The sequence below is a fragment of the Polypterus senegalus genome, chromosome 14 (assembly GCF_016835505.1).
Source record: "Polypterus senegalus isolate Bchr_013 chromosome 14, ASM1683550v1, whole genome shotgun sequence".
Classification (NCBI taxonomy): Eukaryota; Metazoa; Chordata; class Cladistia; order Polypteriformes; family Polypteridae; genus Polypterus; species Polypterus senegalus.
Window position 1 is genome coordinate 43812157 of NC_053167.1, and position 17490 is coordinate 43829646.

Below are 17490 nucleotides of genomic sequence, written 5' to 3' on the forward strand. Positions count from 1 at the left end.
GGCTATACTTTGCTCTTAATTTGTTGGCTGTTTTTGCTTTTTGTAACATAGTGACTGCGCTCTGCTGTCTATTTTTGAGTTTGGGAATGATTACTTTCTTAGAATTTTAGAAAGTCCTGAAAATTAGTAAACGTCCACTGACTGTCTGCAAGATAGAATGACGATGTGTTAGACATCTGTGCAATGTCAGAAGTGAACTACTCTAGACAAAGAAACCAGTGAAAGAACGAGGCGGTATATAACCCTGTTAGAAATATTAGAGATAAGTGCACATCTGCACTAATGTGCTAAAGAAATGAACTTTTGACCCCGAAAACAGAAATAGAAGCATGGACTGTAACTGAGGTAATCTGAGTTCACTCTTATTGACGTAAACATATTGTGATGTTGCCCACCCCTCTCTGTTTTTATACCTGCTTGTGTGAAACCTGTGCTGTACTGAGTTTAAAGCAGCCCCACTCCTGACTGAAGACAATGTTATATACTGTACCTTATTAACTGCTGCTTCTGGAATCTGTGTAAGCTGAGAGGTGCTTTCTCATTAATTGTCCCAGTTGTTTAAAATTAATATTTTTCTGCTACATTTTGTAGCATAGGAATTAGCGATATATCAGCACAAAACTGCCGGTGTGGACATGTTCTCTGTTGGGTAACATTCTTCAGGCCGCTTCTTACTTCTTGATGACTGCTTCACAAACTCGACCACCACAAACCCCATTGTTATTTAAAAAAAAACATGGAATTGTATGACACAAGTAAAGGCACAGTAAGTCCATGGAATTTTTTTTAGCACAAAAACAAGTACTTCCCCTTGAACTGGAATGAAAACAATGACACGAGTGAACAGTTGCTGTAGCTCCCCAAGGCCGAGACTGCATTCCAATACTTCCAAAGACCGAGAACCATTTCCCCATAGCATTAGTGGACATCAAAATTTAAGTGGCATTTGAGTAAAATTGTGAATTTCTGATTTGTTAACTAGATTTTTCATTTTTTCAGCTATTTATAGTATATGTCACATATCAGAAACTATTTTTCTTCCCAGGATGGTAATAGCACTAGCACTACTATTACATTTTGGGCCTTAGTGTCCCATTGTAAGACAGACTTACTTGGTGATGGTTTAGCTTCCCCCATCAATTTTTTTGATCAATGTTTGTTTTAAATGATACCTTTTGTGCTTCAAGTACCCCACTGATCTTTGTATATACTGTAAGATTTAGAGAAGCTTAACTACAACCAAATGAATTTTGTCTGACTTTTGTTGTGAACGCGGGCGGCACGGTGGCGCAGTGGTAGCGCTGCTGCCTCGCAGTTAGGAGACCTGGATTCACTTCCCGGGTCCTCCCTGCGTGGAGTTTGCATGTTCTCCCCGTGTCTGCGTGGGTTTCCTCCAGGCGCTCCGGTTTCCTCCCACAATCCAAAGACATGCAGGTTAGGTGGATTGGCGATTCTACATTGGCCCTAGTGTGTGCTTGGTGTGTGGGTGTGTTTGTGTGTGTCCTGCGGTGGGTTGGCACCCTGCCCAGGATTGGTTCCTGCCTTGTGCCCTGTGTTGGCTGGGATTGGCTCCAGCAGACCCCCGTGATCCTATTCGGATTCAGCGGGTTAGACAGTGGATGGATGGATGAATTTTGTTGTGACCTACTGGTTAAATAGATGAACAGAATTTGACAAGGCTGTAGATGGAAGCCCCTCCTTTGGCCCATCCATTTAAACCTTTGTAAGTTTTATCAAGATGTACTGAATTTAGTTTTTTTGCCTTTTATTTTTTGTGTGATCAAGTTTTTAATAAGTAAACACAGAATATAAACAATAAATAAACATACAATACAAAAATACCCAAATCTCCCATCTTCCATCCAGCCCAAGGGGTTAAAAAAGAAACAAGCAATAACTGAGAGAAAAACAAGGTTGAGGAGTTACAAACCAAGATTTACTCCATTGAGCCGCAGCACATCAGGTTTCAATTGCGTTATTTTGATATCACTGACACGTATGAGTAGAACTCTTCCAGATCACCTTGTGTAGAGCCCCTCACAAAAGTTCTTTACTGTGCTATCACTTTCTCTTTGTAGTTTTTTTAATTAGCACATTCAAATCTACTGATTTTAATCATCAACTCATTGGGGTACACAGAGGATGTGGGAAAGAAACCACATTTTATTCTGTAGATAACTTATGGGGATCAGCATGTGCAAATTATGGTTTCCGTAGGTATGATAAAGAACCCTTACTCAGGGAATCCCACAATCCCTTGAGTCAAGGAAAGATTTAGTGTCCTTAGAAAGATATGGGTGGTAAATGTGGTTACATTATCCTCATATTTTTGGTACAAAAACTTTATTTTGCTTTCTGAAGGAATTTGATGGCAACCATGTAATCGTAATGGAGTGCTTACAGATTTCTTCATGAGAAAGCTCAAGGCCACGGGAAGAATGATACTCTAAGAGTTAGACTTACGGACACCATTTATGTTTAATTTTAATAGATGGATAGATAGATACTTTATTAATCCCAAGGGGAAATTCACATACTCCAGCAGCAGCATACTGATAAAAAACAATATTAAATTAAAGATTGATAAAAATTCAGGTAAAACAGACAATTACTTTGTATAATGTTAACGTTTAACTCCCGGGTGGAATTGAACACTCGCATAGTGTGGGGGAGAAACGATCTCCTCGGTCTGTCAGTGGAGCAGGATGGTGACAGCAGTCTGTCGCTGAAGCTGCTCCTCTGTCTGGAGATGATACTGTTCAGTGGATGCAGTGGATTCTCCATGATTGACAGGAGCTTGCTCAGTGCCCGTCGCTCTGCCACGGATGTCAAACTGTCCAGCACCGTGTCGCCAATAGAGCCTGCCTTCCTTACCAGTTTGTTCAGGCGTGAGGCGTCCCTCTTGTTTATGCTGCCTCCCCAACACACCACCCCGTAGAAGAGGGCACTCGCCACAACCATCTGATAGAACATCTGCTGCATCTTATTGCAGCTGTTGAAGGACGCAAGCCTTCTAAGGAAGTATAGTCGGCTCTGTCCTCTCTTGCACAGAGCATCAGTATTGGCAGTCCACTCCAATTTATCATCCAGCTGCACTCCAGGTATTTATAGGTCTGTACACCCTCTGCACACAGTCACCTCTGATAATCATGGTGTCCGAGAGGGGCCTGGGTCTCCTAAAATCCACCACCAGCTCCTTGGTTTTGCTGGTTTTCAGGTGTAAGTGGTTTGAATCGCACCATTTAACAAAGTCCTTGATTAGGTTCTTATACTCCTACTTCTGCTCCCACTCCTTATGCAGCCCATGATAGCAGTGCCATCAGCGAACTTTTGCACGTGGCAGGACTCCGAGTTGTATTGGAAGTCCGCTGTATATAGGCTGAAAAGGACCGGAGAAAGTACAGTCCACTGCGGCGCTCCTGTGTTGCTGACCACAATGTCAGACCTGCAGTTCCTGAGAAGCACATACTGAGGTCTGTCTGTAAGATAGTCCACGATCCATACCACCAGTTATGAATATACTCCCATCTCTGCTTGTCCCTAAGGAGCAGAGGTTAGATGGTGTTGAAGGTGCTAGAGAAGTCCAAAAACATAATTCTTACAGCACCACTGCCTCTGCATCTATCTATCTATCTATCTATCTATCTATCTATCTATCTATCTATCTATCTATCTATCTATCTATCTATCTATCTATCTATCTATCTATCTATCTATCTCTATTTAGACTTTGCACATTCTCTCCATGTTTAAGTGGATTTTTGCTCCAGTTTTCTTCTCATATTCAAAAGATCTGTGTGCTAGGATGAATAGCAGTGTATACTGTGAGTGAGTGTGCCCTTTGATGGGCTGGCAGCCTGTCTGGAGTTGATTTCTGCATTGCACTGGGCGATACTAGTATAAGGTTCATTCTCGTGAATCCTGAACTGTTGTAAGTGAAACTAAGATATGATGAATAAAAATCTGTTTTAACTCTTTTTAATACATTTGCATGAGATCATTTCTGCTGTTTTGTGGTTGTTTGATTTACTCCTTGCAACTAGTTCTGCAAATCATTACTGACATTTTGATAATATGGAAATATATATTTTTTGTACTATTTTTTCAGCTTCAAAAAGAGACTGCATTGAAAAGTTTGGCCAGAGAACAGTTGAACGTATTATTAAAGACAGTGATGTGATTTGTACAACTGAGTACTCACGCATTGTGCCCCTAGAGAATGGAGAGGTAAAGTATGCCTTTATGATTAGTTCCTTCATTAGTAGACAGATGAAAAGAATGTATAAGCTTTTCACCCTTATTTGCATCATAAAACCATTATTTGAGTCTCAACAACGTTAAGTAAACTGCCTTACTATCAAAAAGGAGAAAAGGGAATAATTTATACTTATGCCATAGACTGAAATGTTATTATCAAATAGGTAGTTAAAGAACCATGAATAGATGCATATTAGAGATAGATAGATAGATAGATCATAAAGTGTATTTGTAAACAGCATAATAAAGCATAAAGCAGAGGATATCTGGGGGAGAAGTGAGACAAGGCAGTTAGCAAAAAGGACAGGTGCTATACAGGTTTTTAAATATACAAAGTGCTGCGCAAGAAGCATATCATGTGACACAGCAGCAACAGCCAAACCTCTAATGGAGCAAAGAAGAGGCATACTGTGTTTCTTCCCATTGCAACAGCGTACAAGTGGGGGCCTCGGAGGAGCGACCGCATCCTTTAGGGGTGTGCACAGCCACCTTCTTCACTAGACAGATAGATAGATCGATCTGTATTTTACATTCTGCAGCAGCAAAAAATGAGTGGAAACTATTACATAAATGCAAAGCACAGAATTGTATACTGCACATAATATAACATTAATTATAAATTAACAGAAAAAATAATACACCTGTGCTAACTTGTCTATTACAACTGACTACAGTAAAAGTCAGCACGGTGGGAAGAGGCATTATATAGTCTGATGGCTACAGGCAGAAAAAAACTCTCAGCAGCCCCCAGCCTCCCCCTTAATACATTGTGATGGAATGAATTAGTGTCTTAATGTCCAGGACGAAATATATTGGAGACTATAGATGACAGGGTGAGCCATGATTGGCTGTGATTTTACCATCATCTTCTTTTCTACCAGAGTCAGTCCTATAATGCAATTGGCATTACTGATCCATGTATTCATGTGTTTGGCATCTCTTGCGCCTGAGTTAGTCCCCCAGCAGACCACAACACTGAACAATACACTGGGCACGATAGACTGGTAGAGCATCCCCAGCTTATCTCCTACCTGCTCAGGGTCTTTTTGTACAGTATGTCTGTGTTTCTTATCCAATCCAGTCTACTGCTTGAATGGACCTTCAAGTATTTATAACTTCCTCCATTGTTTTGGCAACTGGTCTAGGGTGGTATCTTACATGCCACGTGCCCACTGCCTTAGCATGGCAAGGGTATGCTATATGGGTAGGTTATATTAATATTGTTTCTATGGAAACTTGGCTGCTGTGTTTAGTGTCTGATTTATCATCTGTTCTGCAATCAGAATCAATTTTTGCCTATTTTTCATCTTTTTGCGAATTTCAGAGATTGAAATTATTATATTAATTGTGACAAAAGACTCTGCCTGACCTTTAGAGCAGTGTGCTGTGTTAAACGTCTTGAAGCAATTATATTATTTTGACATTGGCATTAAGATAATTAATGTGAGCTTGTACATCTGAAATTTAATAACTTATACCATTGTTTAACTGGGATTTGCCTGCACCCTAAAACCATTTAAATAAATGAAGGGTGGACAGCTGGGGTATAGCAGGTGTGTGACTACTAGTGTAGAGCATTGAGATGTGGGGTGAGATCAGAGTCCAAAAACTAACCATTCCCACTTAGTGAGGGTTAAAACAATAACTTTTAGATAACTTATATCTAAATAACTTTAGATTAAATCATCTCTCCATCACTGGGTGTCATTCAATTTCAAGGGCTGTTTATATTGTTGTATTGATATTAAGATCCAGTGAAAGTGAAAGCTTAGATGGCAATCCATTGATTTCTAATACAACAATGTAAAGAGGAATCAAAGGTCTTGCTATAATTTATCGAATATATGAATTAATATTTCAGATAATTTGTTTATTTTATTATAGGTTACTTTAATATTTCAGAAAACATTCCTGGATTGAAATGCAGCACAACATCACCTTTTATTATTGTATTTCAGATTGTTGTCTCTTTGGTGAATGGCAGACCTGGTGCTATGAATTTCTCCTATTCCCCTGACCTACGTGATTTTACAAAAGCCACAAGTATCCGCCTGCGTTTCCTCAGGACCAACACTTTGCTAGGACATCTGATGGGCAAAGCTCTCCGGGACCCAACTGTCACTAGAAGAGTAAGTATTGAAGTCCAATATAAATTAATCAGTGCTCATTTGGTGTAGAATTCAAATACACCACCTTCCCAAAATGTAGTAGACTTGGCTGAAGTGTGACCACTCAGCTTTGCTAAACCATGCCCAGATCAGAGGATCACCAAAATGCATAACTCCTAGTTTAAAAAGCTGCTCATTTCAGCACTTTCACCTATCACACCTCCATGGTGCTCACAATATTGGTGAAATCAAATCCACAACATGCACTGTAATTAAAAGATGACAGTCTTGATCTCAGTCTGGTTTTCCAGAAAGCGCTTTGAAGAATTGATCTGCAAAACAAAATTAAACTTGTCATATTCCTTTAATTTGATAGTTTTACTTGTTTACAGGAAATGTGTTGCATTTTGTTGTGGTGCACAATGATCATTTTCCAATGAGTATTTTATGTTATGCTAGGAAATACTGTAATTATCTGATATCTTTTGGTCTCCAGAACTCTGGTCGTAAACCGATTTGGTCGTGACCCGAAGCAATTTCCCCCATAGGATTGTATGTAAATACAATTAATCTGTTCCAGACTGTATGAACTGTATGTAAATATATATATATTTTTAGTTTTTAAGCACAAATATAGTTAATTATACCATAGAATGCACAGGGTAATAGTAAACTAAATGTAAATACATTGAATAACATTGAAAAAACTAACTGCAATAGTTTGCACAATAGCACTAAGAACTGCTCGCTAAAAACACTTTTTTAATGAGTTTTAAGCACAGGGAAAAAATGAACATTTTAAAAATCCGTAATTTAATAAACCACCAAGAAAAGTAACATTGCAACAATGCATGCATTGCTGTAAACAGAAATGAAAACAAAAACAAGCCCAGTGCATTCTTTAACTGCCTTCTCTACCTTATGCGTCCAGCTCTTTCTCTCGTGTGTGCGTGTGTCTCTCTCCTGTGTGTGTGTGTCTCTCTCTCGCGCGTCAGTGTGTCTCTGTCTCGCGCACTGTCTCTCTCTTGCGTGCCTGTGTGTGTGTGTGTCTCTATCTCGCACGCCTGTGTGTGTGTGTGTCTCTTTCACGGGCCTGTGTGTGTGTGTCTCTCTCACGCGCCTGTGTGTGTGTGTGTGTGTCGCGCTATCTCTCGCTCTCTCGCTGCACAGGAAATGCACAGGGAGAGACTGAACACGCACAAACCGAAAGGGAAACTGGCATGTTCGTATACCGAGTGTGTGGTCGTGAACAGAGGCAAAAGTTTGCCGAACTTTTTGAGCATAAACCGATTTGTGCGTGAACCAAGACGTTCGTGAACCGAGGTTCCACTGTATTAAGTTTTCTTTAATCTGTTTATCCTCAGTATTACTACAGTATTAAGGATATCAGCATTGGAGGACGCTGCGTATGCAATGGACATGCAGAAGCTTGTGATGCCAAAGACCCGACTGATCCTTACAGGTAAACTCTTTTAATAGCACAGCATTCTGGCATTAGCAACATACACATAAGAGATGTAGTCTTGATGCTTTTCTGATTTGAGTACACTTGAAATAGCGAAAAGCTGTGAGGCCTATAAAAGATCCCTAAACTAGGTCAGGATATTCCACAGCCTGCCTAGGATAGGTCACACCCAAGGCAGCCTAAACCCCAAACTTCACAGGCAGAGTTCATCCTACACACACCAAAAAAAGGGGTGTGGCTCCAAAAGTTCCAAACATATCTTTAAATGTCACAAAATACACAAGAATTACCCGCAATAATGAGGACACCATAAAAACCACAAGCATGATAGAATTAGTCCAATAAAGAATCTTTAAAAACTGCAAAAAAAATAAAAAGCCAAAAAGGGTTTGCCTAAAAAGGCATCCCAGAGCAAATTAGTCTCAATATAAAATCCAAGAACAAAAGCAGACCTCCACAATAAACCAAAAAAATCAAATGAAAACAATGGTTTCACCGCCCCACTCTTCAAAGTTCAAGGACATTCAGAAGGAATTGGTTATGTCCACTACAATATAAAGGTGGAGGGTGTTCCTTCAGAAGTGACATCATGATCTCCATAACTCTTAAGTATCATCTACAGAATACAAGAAACATTAGAACAATATGCAGTAGTTGAGAACATGCCTCGTCCGGAGTACTGTGTATAGTTTTGGTCTCCAGGCTACAAAAGGACATAGAGGCACTAGAAAAGGTCCAGAGAAGAGTGGCTAGACTGATTCTGGGGCTACAGGGGATGAATTATGAGGAAACATTAAAAGAGCTGAGCCTTTTCAATTTAAGCAATAGGAGATTAAGAGGTGACATAACTGAAGTGTTTAAAATTGTGATGCTTAATTGGTACAGTGGATCGTGACTGTTATTTTAAAATGAGTGCATCCAGAACATGGGAACACATTTGGAAACTTGTTAAGGGCAACTTTCATACAAATGTTAGGAAGTATTTCTTTAAACCATAGACACTTGCAATAAGCTATCAAGTAGCATGGTAGACAGTAGGATTTTAGGGGCTTTCAAAACTCGACTTGATGTTTTTTTAGAAGAATTAAGTGGATAGGACTGGCGAGCTTTGTTTGGCTGAATGGCCTGTTCTCATCTCGTCTATTGTTCTGATGTACAGGGAGTTCCACCTTTATGTTGTAAAAAAAGAGATGTGTTTATTTGGTATTGTGCAGTTCTAAATGGAACTGAGACTGGGCACCCTCAGATACATTGCTTTGCTTGGTTTAATTTGAAAACATGTCTGTGTGTTCTGAATAAAATAAACAGTCCAAAGCAAATGAAATTCCAACCTCTGCCTGGCAAAAATAGTCGGCATTCTAAGGCTTATGAAACGTATACACTTTGAGGTTGATTATCACTGGAATGCACTGAGCGAAGGAGTTTAGGGGTTCTGAGATAAGCAGAAGCAGAGGAAGGAGGAGGGCAGGACAGACATTTATCAGCTCTGGAATTCAACAATGTGTCCATGCCTGCCAGACTGAAAGAACACAGCTCAGCTCCTGAGGTCCACAGCTGCGCACTTGAAACACAGCCTGACCAACACACGCCCAGCCTGCTTACTTTCGCTTTGTTGCATGTTCTTGGGGGTTTATGAGACACTTTAAGTCCAATGCCAATTAGCTCTACTTTCTCTTTCTCTTTAAATTAAGATGAGCCCATTATTTTATAAGCATATTTGTGTCATAGTAGGGCCTAAACATATTACTGTATTTTTAAAATTAATTAACAACAGCTGTTTCTTAGTGCACATCAGGAAAAACTTGGATTATGGATTACAAACATAATTACATCCTGTAAATTATCAATAATTTAGAGGGTGGTTACAATTTATACCAAAGGGGACAATGCAACAATGCTGTGTTAGGAGTGTCAGGATGTCCTGCTCATTGTACCTTCCTAAGCATCACCAGGAGTTTGGTGGTGATATTGGAGCTATAAAATCAGAAAGGGATATCCTTTTGTGTTAGTTCACCGCCTTGTTCCTGATAAACTGCTTTTGGAAAACAGCTCAATTAGTTAGACGGGAACAGTTCAGGATGTAGGTTGTCTTCTAAGTATCAATAAATCAAGGGCATCATATTGGTATGGCAAGTTAGTCTTGATTCAGCATGTCTGTGTGTTTCTGAGAATTTGCCATAAGCACATTAGTATATAAATATTCTTTTGAAAAATCCAAAATGTGATTGCATCTTGCATATGGTGGTCACCTTTTTGTAGCAGTACAGAATACAGTGAAATTTTTAGTTGCATGTCTAACCAACATCACCACACTGTGGTGCCCTGATAAACAGCAATGTATAAGAACACTTCTTACTGCACAAGCACAGAGCTCCGTTCCATGCCATTGTTTCGTCTTTATCTTGGCCTCTGGAAATAATAGAGACATCATTCTGGGGTGTGGGAGGGCAAATAATTAAATGGTCTGATCATTTATTTGACTGGGAATGTTTTTGAAAATGTTGATTTTGAAATGCATCTTCCAGCAATGCCATTTTATTTTTATCATGGGTGCCGCCATTGTTTGTTTTTTGTAATTTGCTAGCAGGCTGTTGATAGGCAGTGTGTGACATGTCACATTGTCACCATGACATTATAAAGGTCAGCAACATACACTTCATAAAAGTCCAAGTTTAATTCATGCCCTCACAATTAAGACTTTTGGTTATTATTAAAATTACAATCCGTCTTCTGATTATGCAGTCAGTAAACTCTACGCATGTATGAATTTTCTTCCTAAGCTGGACAGATTTTTTTTTTATATGGACCTGAAGAGAAGACATAGTTGGAAATGTGGAAAATTTAAATATCTGGAAAGCAGTCCTATTTTTCATAAAAACAAAAGGTGCAAAACAGAAATGTTAGTCAAAAGTTAGAAAAAAAGACATTTAAAGAAATGATCGACACAGAGTACACAGTTTTTTAGCTAATCAAAGGATGATCCTTAAGCCATCGTAAGAAGTGTTTTTTTCACAGGCATATGAAAATATGTTTACTCATACATTCATTTTTAGTCAAACGCACTTAATCCAGTTCAGGCCTACATGTGGCTCGGTGGCAAAGCCTATCCCAGAAGTACTGTGATCAAGGCAGCAGACAACCCCAGACAAGGTACCAGTCTGTCACAGGGCATACTCACACCTTACGTAGATGATGGTGCAGTGGTGAGTGTCAGTCCTGGAGCTGAATGCTGGCCCAGTTAGCGTTTGTTTATGCTTTTCTGCCTGCATGACTTTTTCCTCCAGGCTAAGTTAATGGGAGACTGTAAATGAAGTGTAGGTCTACTCATGAATGCGGGCTGTAAAGTGCTGGCTCCTTGCCCTGAAACCTTGCATTGGCTTAAGCAGATTTGAGAATAGTTACATAACTGAGATTTCAATATCTGTTTAAATAACAAATTAAAAACGGCTACTCTTTCTAAGAAAAGGTTTCGCAATTTCATTTTATAGTTTGATAGGTCTGATGTGAGAACAAACTGCTACTCCACAATCAGTGGTAATGTTCTTGTGATTGTTATACACATCAGGGCTAGAGGCTGTTGGTCCTCCTTTTCGGAGGGAAATGTGTTTTTTCTCTTGTAGTTTTATAATGTTTTTACAGTTCAGGGTGAGCATGTTGGGGGTTGAACTGACACACTTTCCGAGGAGAGTGAGGGTAAAAATAATAAAGGTGAATACAGAAGTTAAGTCTAAAATCCAATGGTATACTATTGAAACATACCACAATACTGTCCTAAACTAAAAAATAAGTTAAGATAAAGAGCACCCGCAGGTTACCCAAGCAGACATCGAGATAAGAAGCAAACTCCATGCATGGAGGACCTGGGATGTGAACCCTGGTCTTCTTACTGCGAGGCAACAGCACTACCACTGCACCACCCATGTGAAATGTTATTTGTACACAAACCATTATTATATTTTTGTGTTTAATTAGTTCTTGTTTTGTGTTCACTCTAATATGATGGGAGCACCAGCAGCAGTGACTTTCAGTGTATGGAATTTATTGTCTGTCTGTCTGTCTATCTATCTATCTATCTATCTATCTATCTATCTATCTATCTATCTACCTACCTACCTACCTACCTACCTGCCTGCCTGCCTGCCTGCCTGCCTGCCTCTTTCAATCAGTAGCCTACCTTTCAGATTGGTCTATGTTTATTAATAACCCTAATGTGTATCATTTTGTACCCCTAGACTTGTATGCGATTGCCAGCACAACACTTGTGGAGGATCATGTGAGCGCTGTTGTCCAGGATTTAACCAGCTGCCATGGAAACCTGCCACAACAGACAGTGCCAATGAGTGTGAACGTGAGTGAATTCTCCACTTTTATAATTTCTTGTGGGGGGAGTCTCAATCTTGATAAAAATACTTCCATCCATCCACTTCATCAAGTGTCAGTAGCCTGCTGGGATATTCCCTGATGGTTTCTTGTGACTTATGTAAAAATGTTAAGAAAACAAATGACATCGTGTGGCCTGGCTTTGAGAGTGGTTTCCCAGGGTTTGTGTTTATGGCCACATTAAAGTCATTCACTGAAGCCAAGTTAAACAAACATGAGCACACAAGCCTGTCAGATATTGTATTTATTTTTAGATGGTTTGATAGAATTGAAATGGTGGTGGAGAAAGACTGCCAGCAACAGGTTTAAAAAAATGTGGTATTCTACCTGTTGACTTGCTGCCCACGAGCCGTGACACCACTAAGTATTTCCCTCTCTTCTCACATCTGCACAGGGCTGCCAAGCAAAAACAGACCTGACCTTCTGAAATGATGTAAGGCTGCAGCTTAGATTAGGTATTTTAGGGATTTGGAGCACTTTCAATAGTCACATACTGAAGGAAATATACTTCATCTGCTACTGAGATAGCAATAAAATAGTAATTTAAAATATGTTATCTTACAAAAAGACAATTATGAAGCCTAGCGGGATTGGCACATTATTTATTTTATATTAATTACGAGTATCTTGTGTGTTAGTAGTGTTGATGGTGAAATGTTGGCTTATCTATGTTATTTGTCCCTATGCTCCCCATGACATTTTAATGAAATAAGTGGATTTAATAACTGAATTTCTTTCTATTTCAGCATGCAATTGCAACAACCATGCATTTGACTGCTACTATGATCCTGAAGTTGAGAAGAGAAGAGCCAGCATGAATCTGCAAGGAGAATTCCTGGGAGGGGGCGTCTGTATAGACTGTCAGGTGTGGTAAAGCAAATTAATACTTTTTGTACATTTTACTATAAAAAAAAGTGAATTTAATCATTACTACTTTTTTTAATTGGACACTTTTTGATATAACATTTCTTTATAGTTAAAAATGGTTCTAATTGAATGAAATGTTGTTCCTTTTATTAGATTTTTAACACGATTGAAGACACTTCCAGTTATTTTACATGTTACTCACATTCAAGCTGTACAACCTTTAGCTAGTTGTTCCATACAATGTGCACATGTGGAACATGACACTTAAATTGCTGATATTGATAACTTGCTGCTCCATCAAATGCTTTTGCCATTTTATTGTCAATAGTCGAGGTACTCATATGGTTTAGTCTATTGCAACGAACTTAAGGAGAACAGTGTCCATACTGGAGTCATATCAGTTCAGTTTCAAGTTCTGGGCCAGTGGCATCTGAATTGATAGATAGATAGATAGATAGATAGATAGATAGATAGATAGATAGATAGATAGATAGATAGATAGATAGATAGATAGATAGATAGATAGATAGATAGATAGATAGATAGATAGATAGATAGATAGATAGATAGATAGATAGATAGATAGATACATACATACATTACATTACATACATACATACATACATACATACATTATTAATCCCAAGGGGAGATTCACATACTCCAGCAGCAGCATACTGATAAAAAACCAATATTAAATTAAAGATTGATAAAAATGCAGGTAAAACAGACAATAGCAACAACTTATATTGGGATTTGGGGTGAGAGTTATTACTCCTGCCATACCTCCACAATAATGAACTCAGTCAACAACACCTATCATTCTTACTTTTATTAACAGAAGTAAACTTTTCTGAATGGCAATGTCATACAGTAAACCCAAGAAGCCTGTTACTTTGGACCTTTCTGTCATTCTTTCTTAGCTTGCTTGCATAAGAATATTTGCTTGTGCGAGTTTGGCTTAGCTGTACCTTTCAGTTAATTTATTTTAAGCTGGTGGCACATTATGCAACTTCTATTCAGAGAGGGTATCATACTTGATGACTGAGCTTGCTAATGCCATCACCTGATGATATCAGATTTCAAGACTATAAATCACAGGGCATGACAAATTACATGAGTGTGTGACAATTTTCCAGCACCATTTTGTATTTCCAAAGTGGTACAAGCTCTCCTATTTTTCTGATAGCCAATAACATGCCAACAGACAGAGCAAGTTCTGTGCAAGTGCTTTCCAGAATGACACTTTCAGTTGCAATCTCAGGCCTTTTTTCCATTCTGTCATCGTACATAAAACACATAACATTAGACACATGAGCCTTTCTTTTCTGTTGATTAGGTTCAAAATACCTGTTTATTCCTTGTAACTGATTGCATTGTATTCAGTGTACACCCCTACAACTTAAGACAGAATCAAACGAGTTTGATTTTGTTGGTGAGAGTCACGGATTGGTTGGACTAAGTCACTGGGTATGTCAGATTACACAATTGGGTTCACAAAAGCATGCTACAAGTGCCTGTGACTGCCTCCTTCTAACTATATTAACATTATGTAATTGAAGTCTGTGACTAAATTGTTGGAAAAGCCGTGTAATGTGACAAGGCCTTTAACTTACTTTGGACTTTTGGCATTAACGGGTACCCAACTCCTGTTTCTTGTTTATAGGCACAGTGAAGTACCCATCTCTGGATAATCTGAAATGAGTGTCTCTTTCTATTTCACAAACAATGGAATTAATAGTATTGTGTATTAGGAACTTTACAAATTTTGCTTCATCAGTTCTTTTTTATAAACGCCAGTTATTTTGGCACCACCAATCTTTACTTTCAGACATCATAGTACTAATGCTGTCTGAAAAAACATTTTGTTTTATTTTGTGAAGCAAATGTTCAATTACTTTTTAAATATGTTGTCCAGCACATAGATAAATAGAAAGATAAATGTCCGGGTTAAGTATTCATCGTAGTCGTAGTAGTAGTAATAGAGTCATGTATGCAGTATATACTATATACTGTAAGTGAGATGTGCTAACTGCTTTGTCATTACAGCAGATATTTTCTGTTTAACATTTTGACATTGTCAACATAAATGTTAATAATTTTAAAAAACCTAATGCTTTTTCCCAATTGTTTGTGTGTATCTACTGTGTATATTGTGGAAGAACAATAAAGAGAGCAAAATTGGTTTTGGGGTCGGCAGAGATGCCTCCTTTAATTGAGATTGTATGCAGGAGAAATGAGTTGCAGAATCATATAAGACAAACGTTTGGTTTTGTGCCAGAAACAAAAAAGGCTTCAAGGGTGTTTAGTTCTGTCCTACTGTGAAGCTGGTTCAGGAATGAACACTGTCTACCAGTGGTAGGTCAGTTTATGAAACAGTGAATCTGGAATGGATGAGGATTGTGATGATGAGGCAGAAATAACCTTATCATTCTTCTGGGTATTTCTCCTCCTTCATTTTAGATTGTAAACAAAAAATCGGTTAGTGACGCTTTTGCAACTTTATTGTTCTCCATTTTACCGTTGTGTTCAAAAACCCATAAAACATTCACTGTGCTTACATGTTTGACTATATATGGATAGAGATCAATGTATATGATTTCTTTGTCTTTAATTTTTAGCATCACACCACTGGTGTCAACTGTGAACAATGTGAGAAGGGGTTCTACAGGTCTCCTGACCACCCTGTAACCTCCTCATTTGCCTGTGCAGGTACAAATGCTATTTACCTTTTCTTTAGAACTTAATGTACACTGCTGTATATCTAAAGTAGCCACTGGAATTTAACATGGTACTAGAGAAATGTAAGAATTGAGGTTTTGACAGTTTACAAACATGCCAAACATGATCTGGACATACAAGGTGTAACTTATTAATACCTAGAAATGCTGTGTAGTGTCATCCATGCTACAAAATACTACTGAAACATTAGAGCTGTTGAAAGTTGCATTTAGTGAGGACAAGTTTATAAGGTCAGGTGCCTTTGAACAGCATAAGAGGTTCAAGGAGGGGTGAGAAGATGTGAATGACGATGCCAGAAGTGGGTCATCCATCATGACAAAAACCCAAGCCATAATGCACTCAGTGTTTTTGCAACTTCCTGGTTAAGAAATCAACTGCCAAAGTGAATAATCCATTGGATCATAAAAACTGCCATGAAAGAACAAAGATTTTGTGACGTTTCTGACATCCAGCGCAAAATGACACAGGAACTCAAGGGTATTCCAGAAACAGAAATCCTCTTAAATTCATTATATACCTGACTGGATGACTGCAGTTTGTCAGAATGGGGGACTCGGTCTCTGGTATGGTAGTGAGCAACGTTGGGGCCTCATAAAGGACTATTCTGGCCCCATTCCTGTTCACATTATACACAGCAGACTTTAAATTTAAGTTGGATTTTTGCCACATTCAGAAGTACTCTGATGATACAGCTATTGTAGTGTTCATAATGAATGAGCAGGATGGGGAATATAAGGATCTGATTGGAGCTTTCAGTGACTGGAGCACTAAGAACTGCCGGATCTGAACACAACAAAGACCAAGAAGATGATTATGGATTTCCGCAGGTCTAAGCTCCCCCTTCAGCCTGTTAACATCCACAAGGAGGACATTGAGGTAGTGAAGACTTACATATATCTAGGCGTCCACCGTGATGACAGACTGGATCCCTCTGTGAATGCAGATGTCATCTACAGGAATGAACAGAGCTGGTTGTTTTTACTCACATGACTTAGATCATTCAGCATAGGTAGTGAAATGTTGTATTTGTTCTATCAGACAGTTGTTGCCAGTGTCCTCTTTTTTGCTGCCATTTGTTAGTGAGGCCGTATGACAGATAAGAACATAAAGAGGCTGTACAAGCTGGTGAAAAAACTGCCTCGGTGCTGGACAAGACTGTGGACTCACAGAAAGTACAGGCCATCCTTGACAATAGCAGTCACCCTCACCACAACATTTTGGCAGGTCACAGAAGTAAACGTATCAGTCGTCTTCTCTCATTGCACTGTAGAATAGAATTCTTTAGAAGATCATTTGTTCCTACTGCTGTGAGCTTTTATAATGCTGTTGTCAATACAAGTGATTCATGACCTGGTCACCACTCTTCCAATGCTGTAACAACTGACCCATCTATCTATCTATCTATCTATCTATCTATCTATCTATCTATCTATCTATCTATCTATCTGTCTGTCTGTCTGTCTGTCTGTCTGTCTGGAATTCCAGGTATGTTTCCAGCAATGGCAATGTCATCCAACTAAATGCATAGCTGCAGAATGAGATTACTTCGAAGGTGACAGTGGCTGCTAGTGCATATATTGGCACACATTTTTTCTTCAGGTTCATTCTGGCAATCAAATTATCAAAAACAATTTAAATACCATGTACTCCAAGTAGGCAGGAGGTAGAGTA

General features: G+C 38.9%; 1 protein-coding gene across 2 annotated transcripts in view; it reads left to right on the top strand.

Moving 5' to 3' along the window:
* The window catches only part of lama5 (laminin, alpha 5), a 262210-nt gene that overhangs the window by 98216 nt on the left and 146504 nt on the right, over positions 1–17490 (top strand). For both annotated transcript variants that reach the window (XM_039735916.1, XM_039735917.1), the window contains exons 4-9: positions 4109–4227; positions 6216–6386; positions 7730–7827; positions 12063–12178; positions 12957–13075; positions 15699–15789. In XM_039735916.1, coding sequence (XP_039591850.1) covers positions 4109–4227; positions 6216–6386; positions 7730–7827; positions 12063–12178; positions 12957–13075; positions 15699–15789 — 714 coding nt within the window. The remainder of the gene's footprint in view (positions 1–4108; positions 4228–6215; positions 6387–7729; positions 7828–12062; positions 12179–12956; positions 13076–15698; positions 15790–17490) is intronic.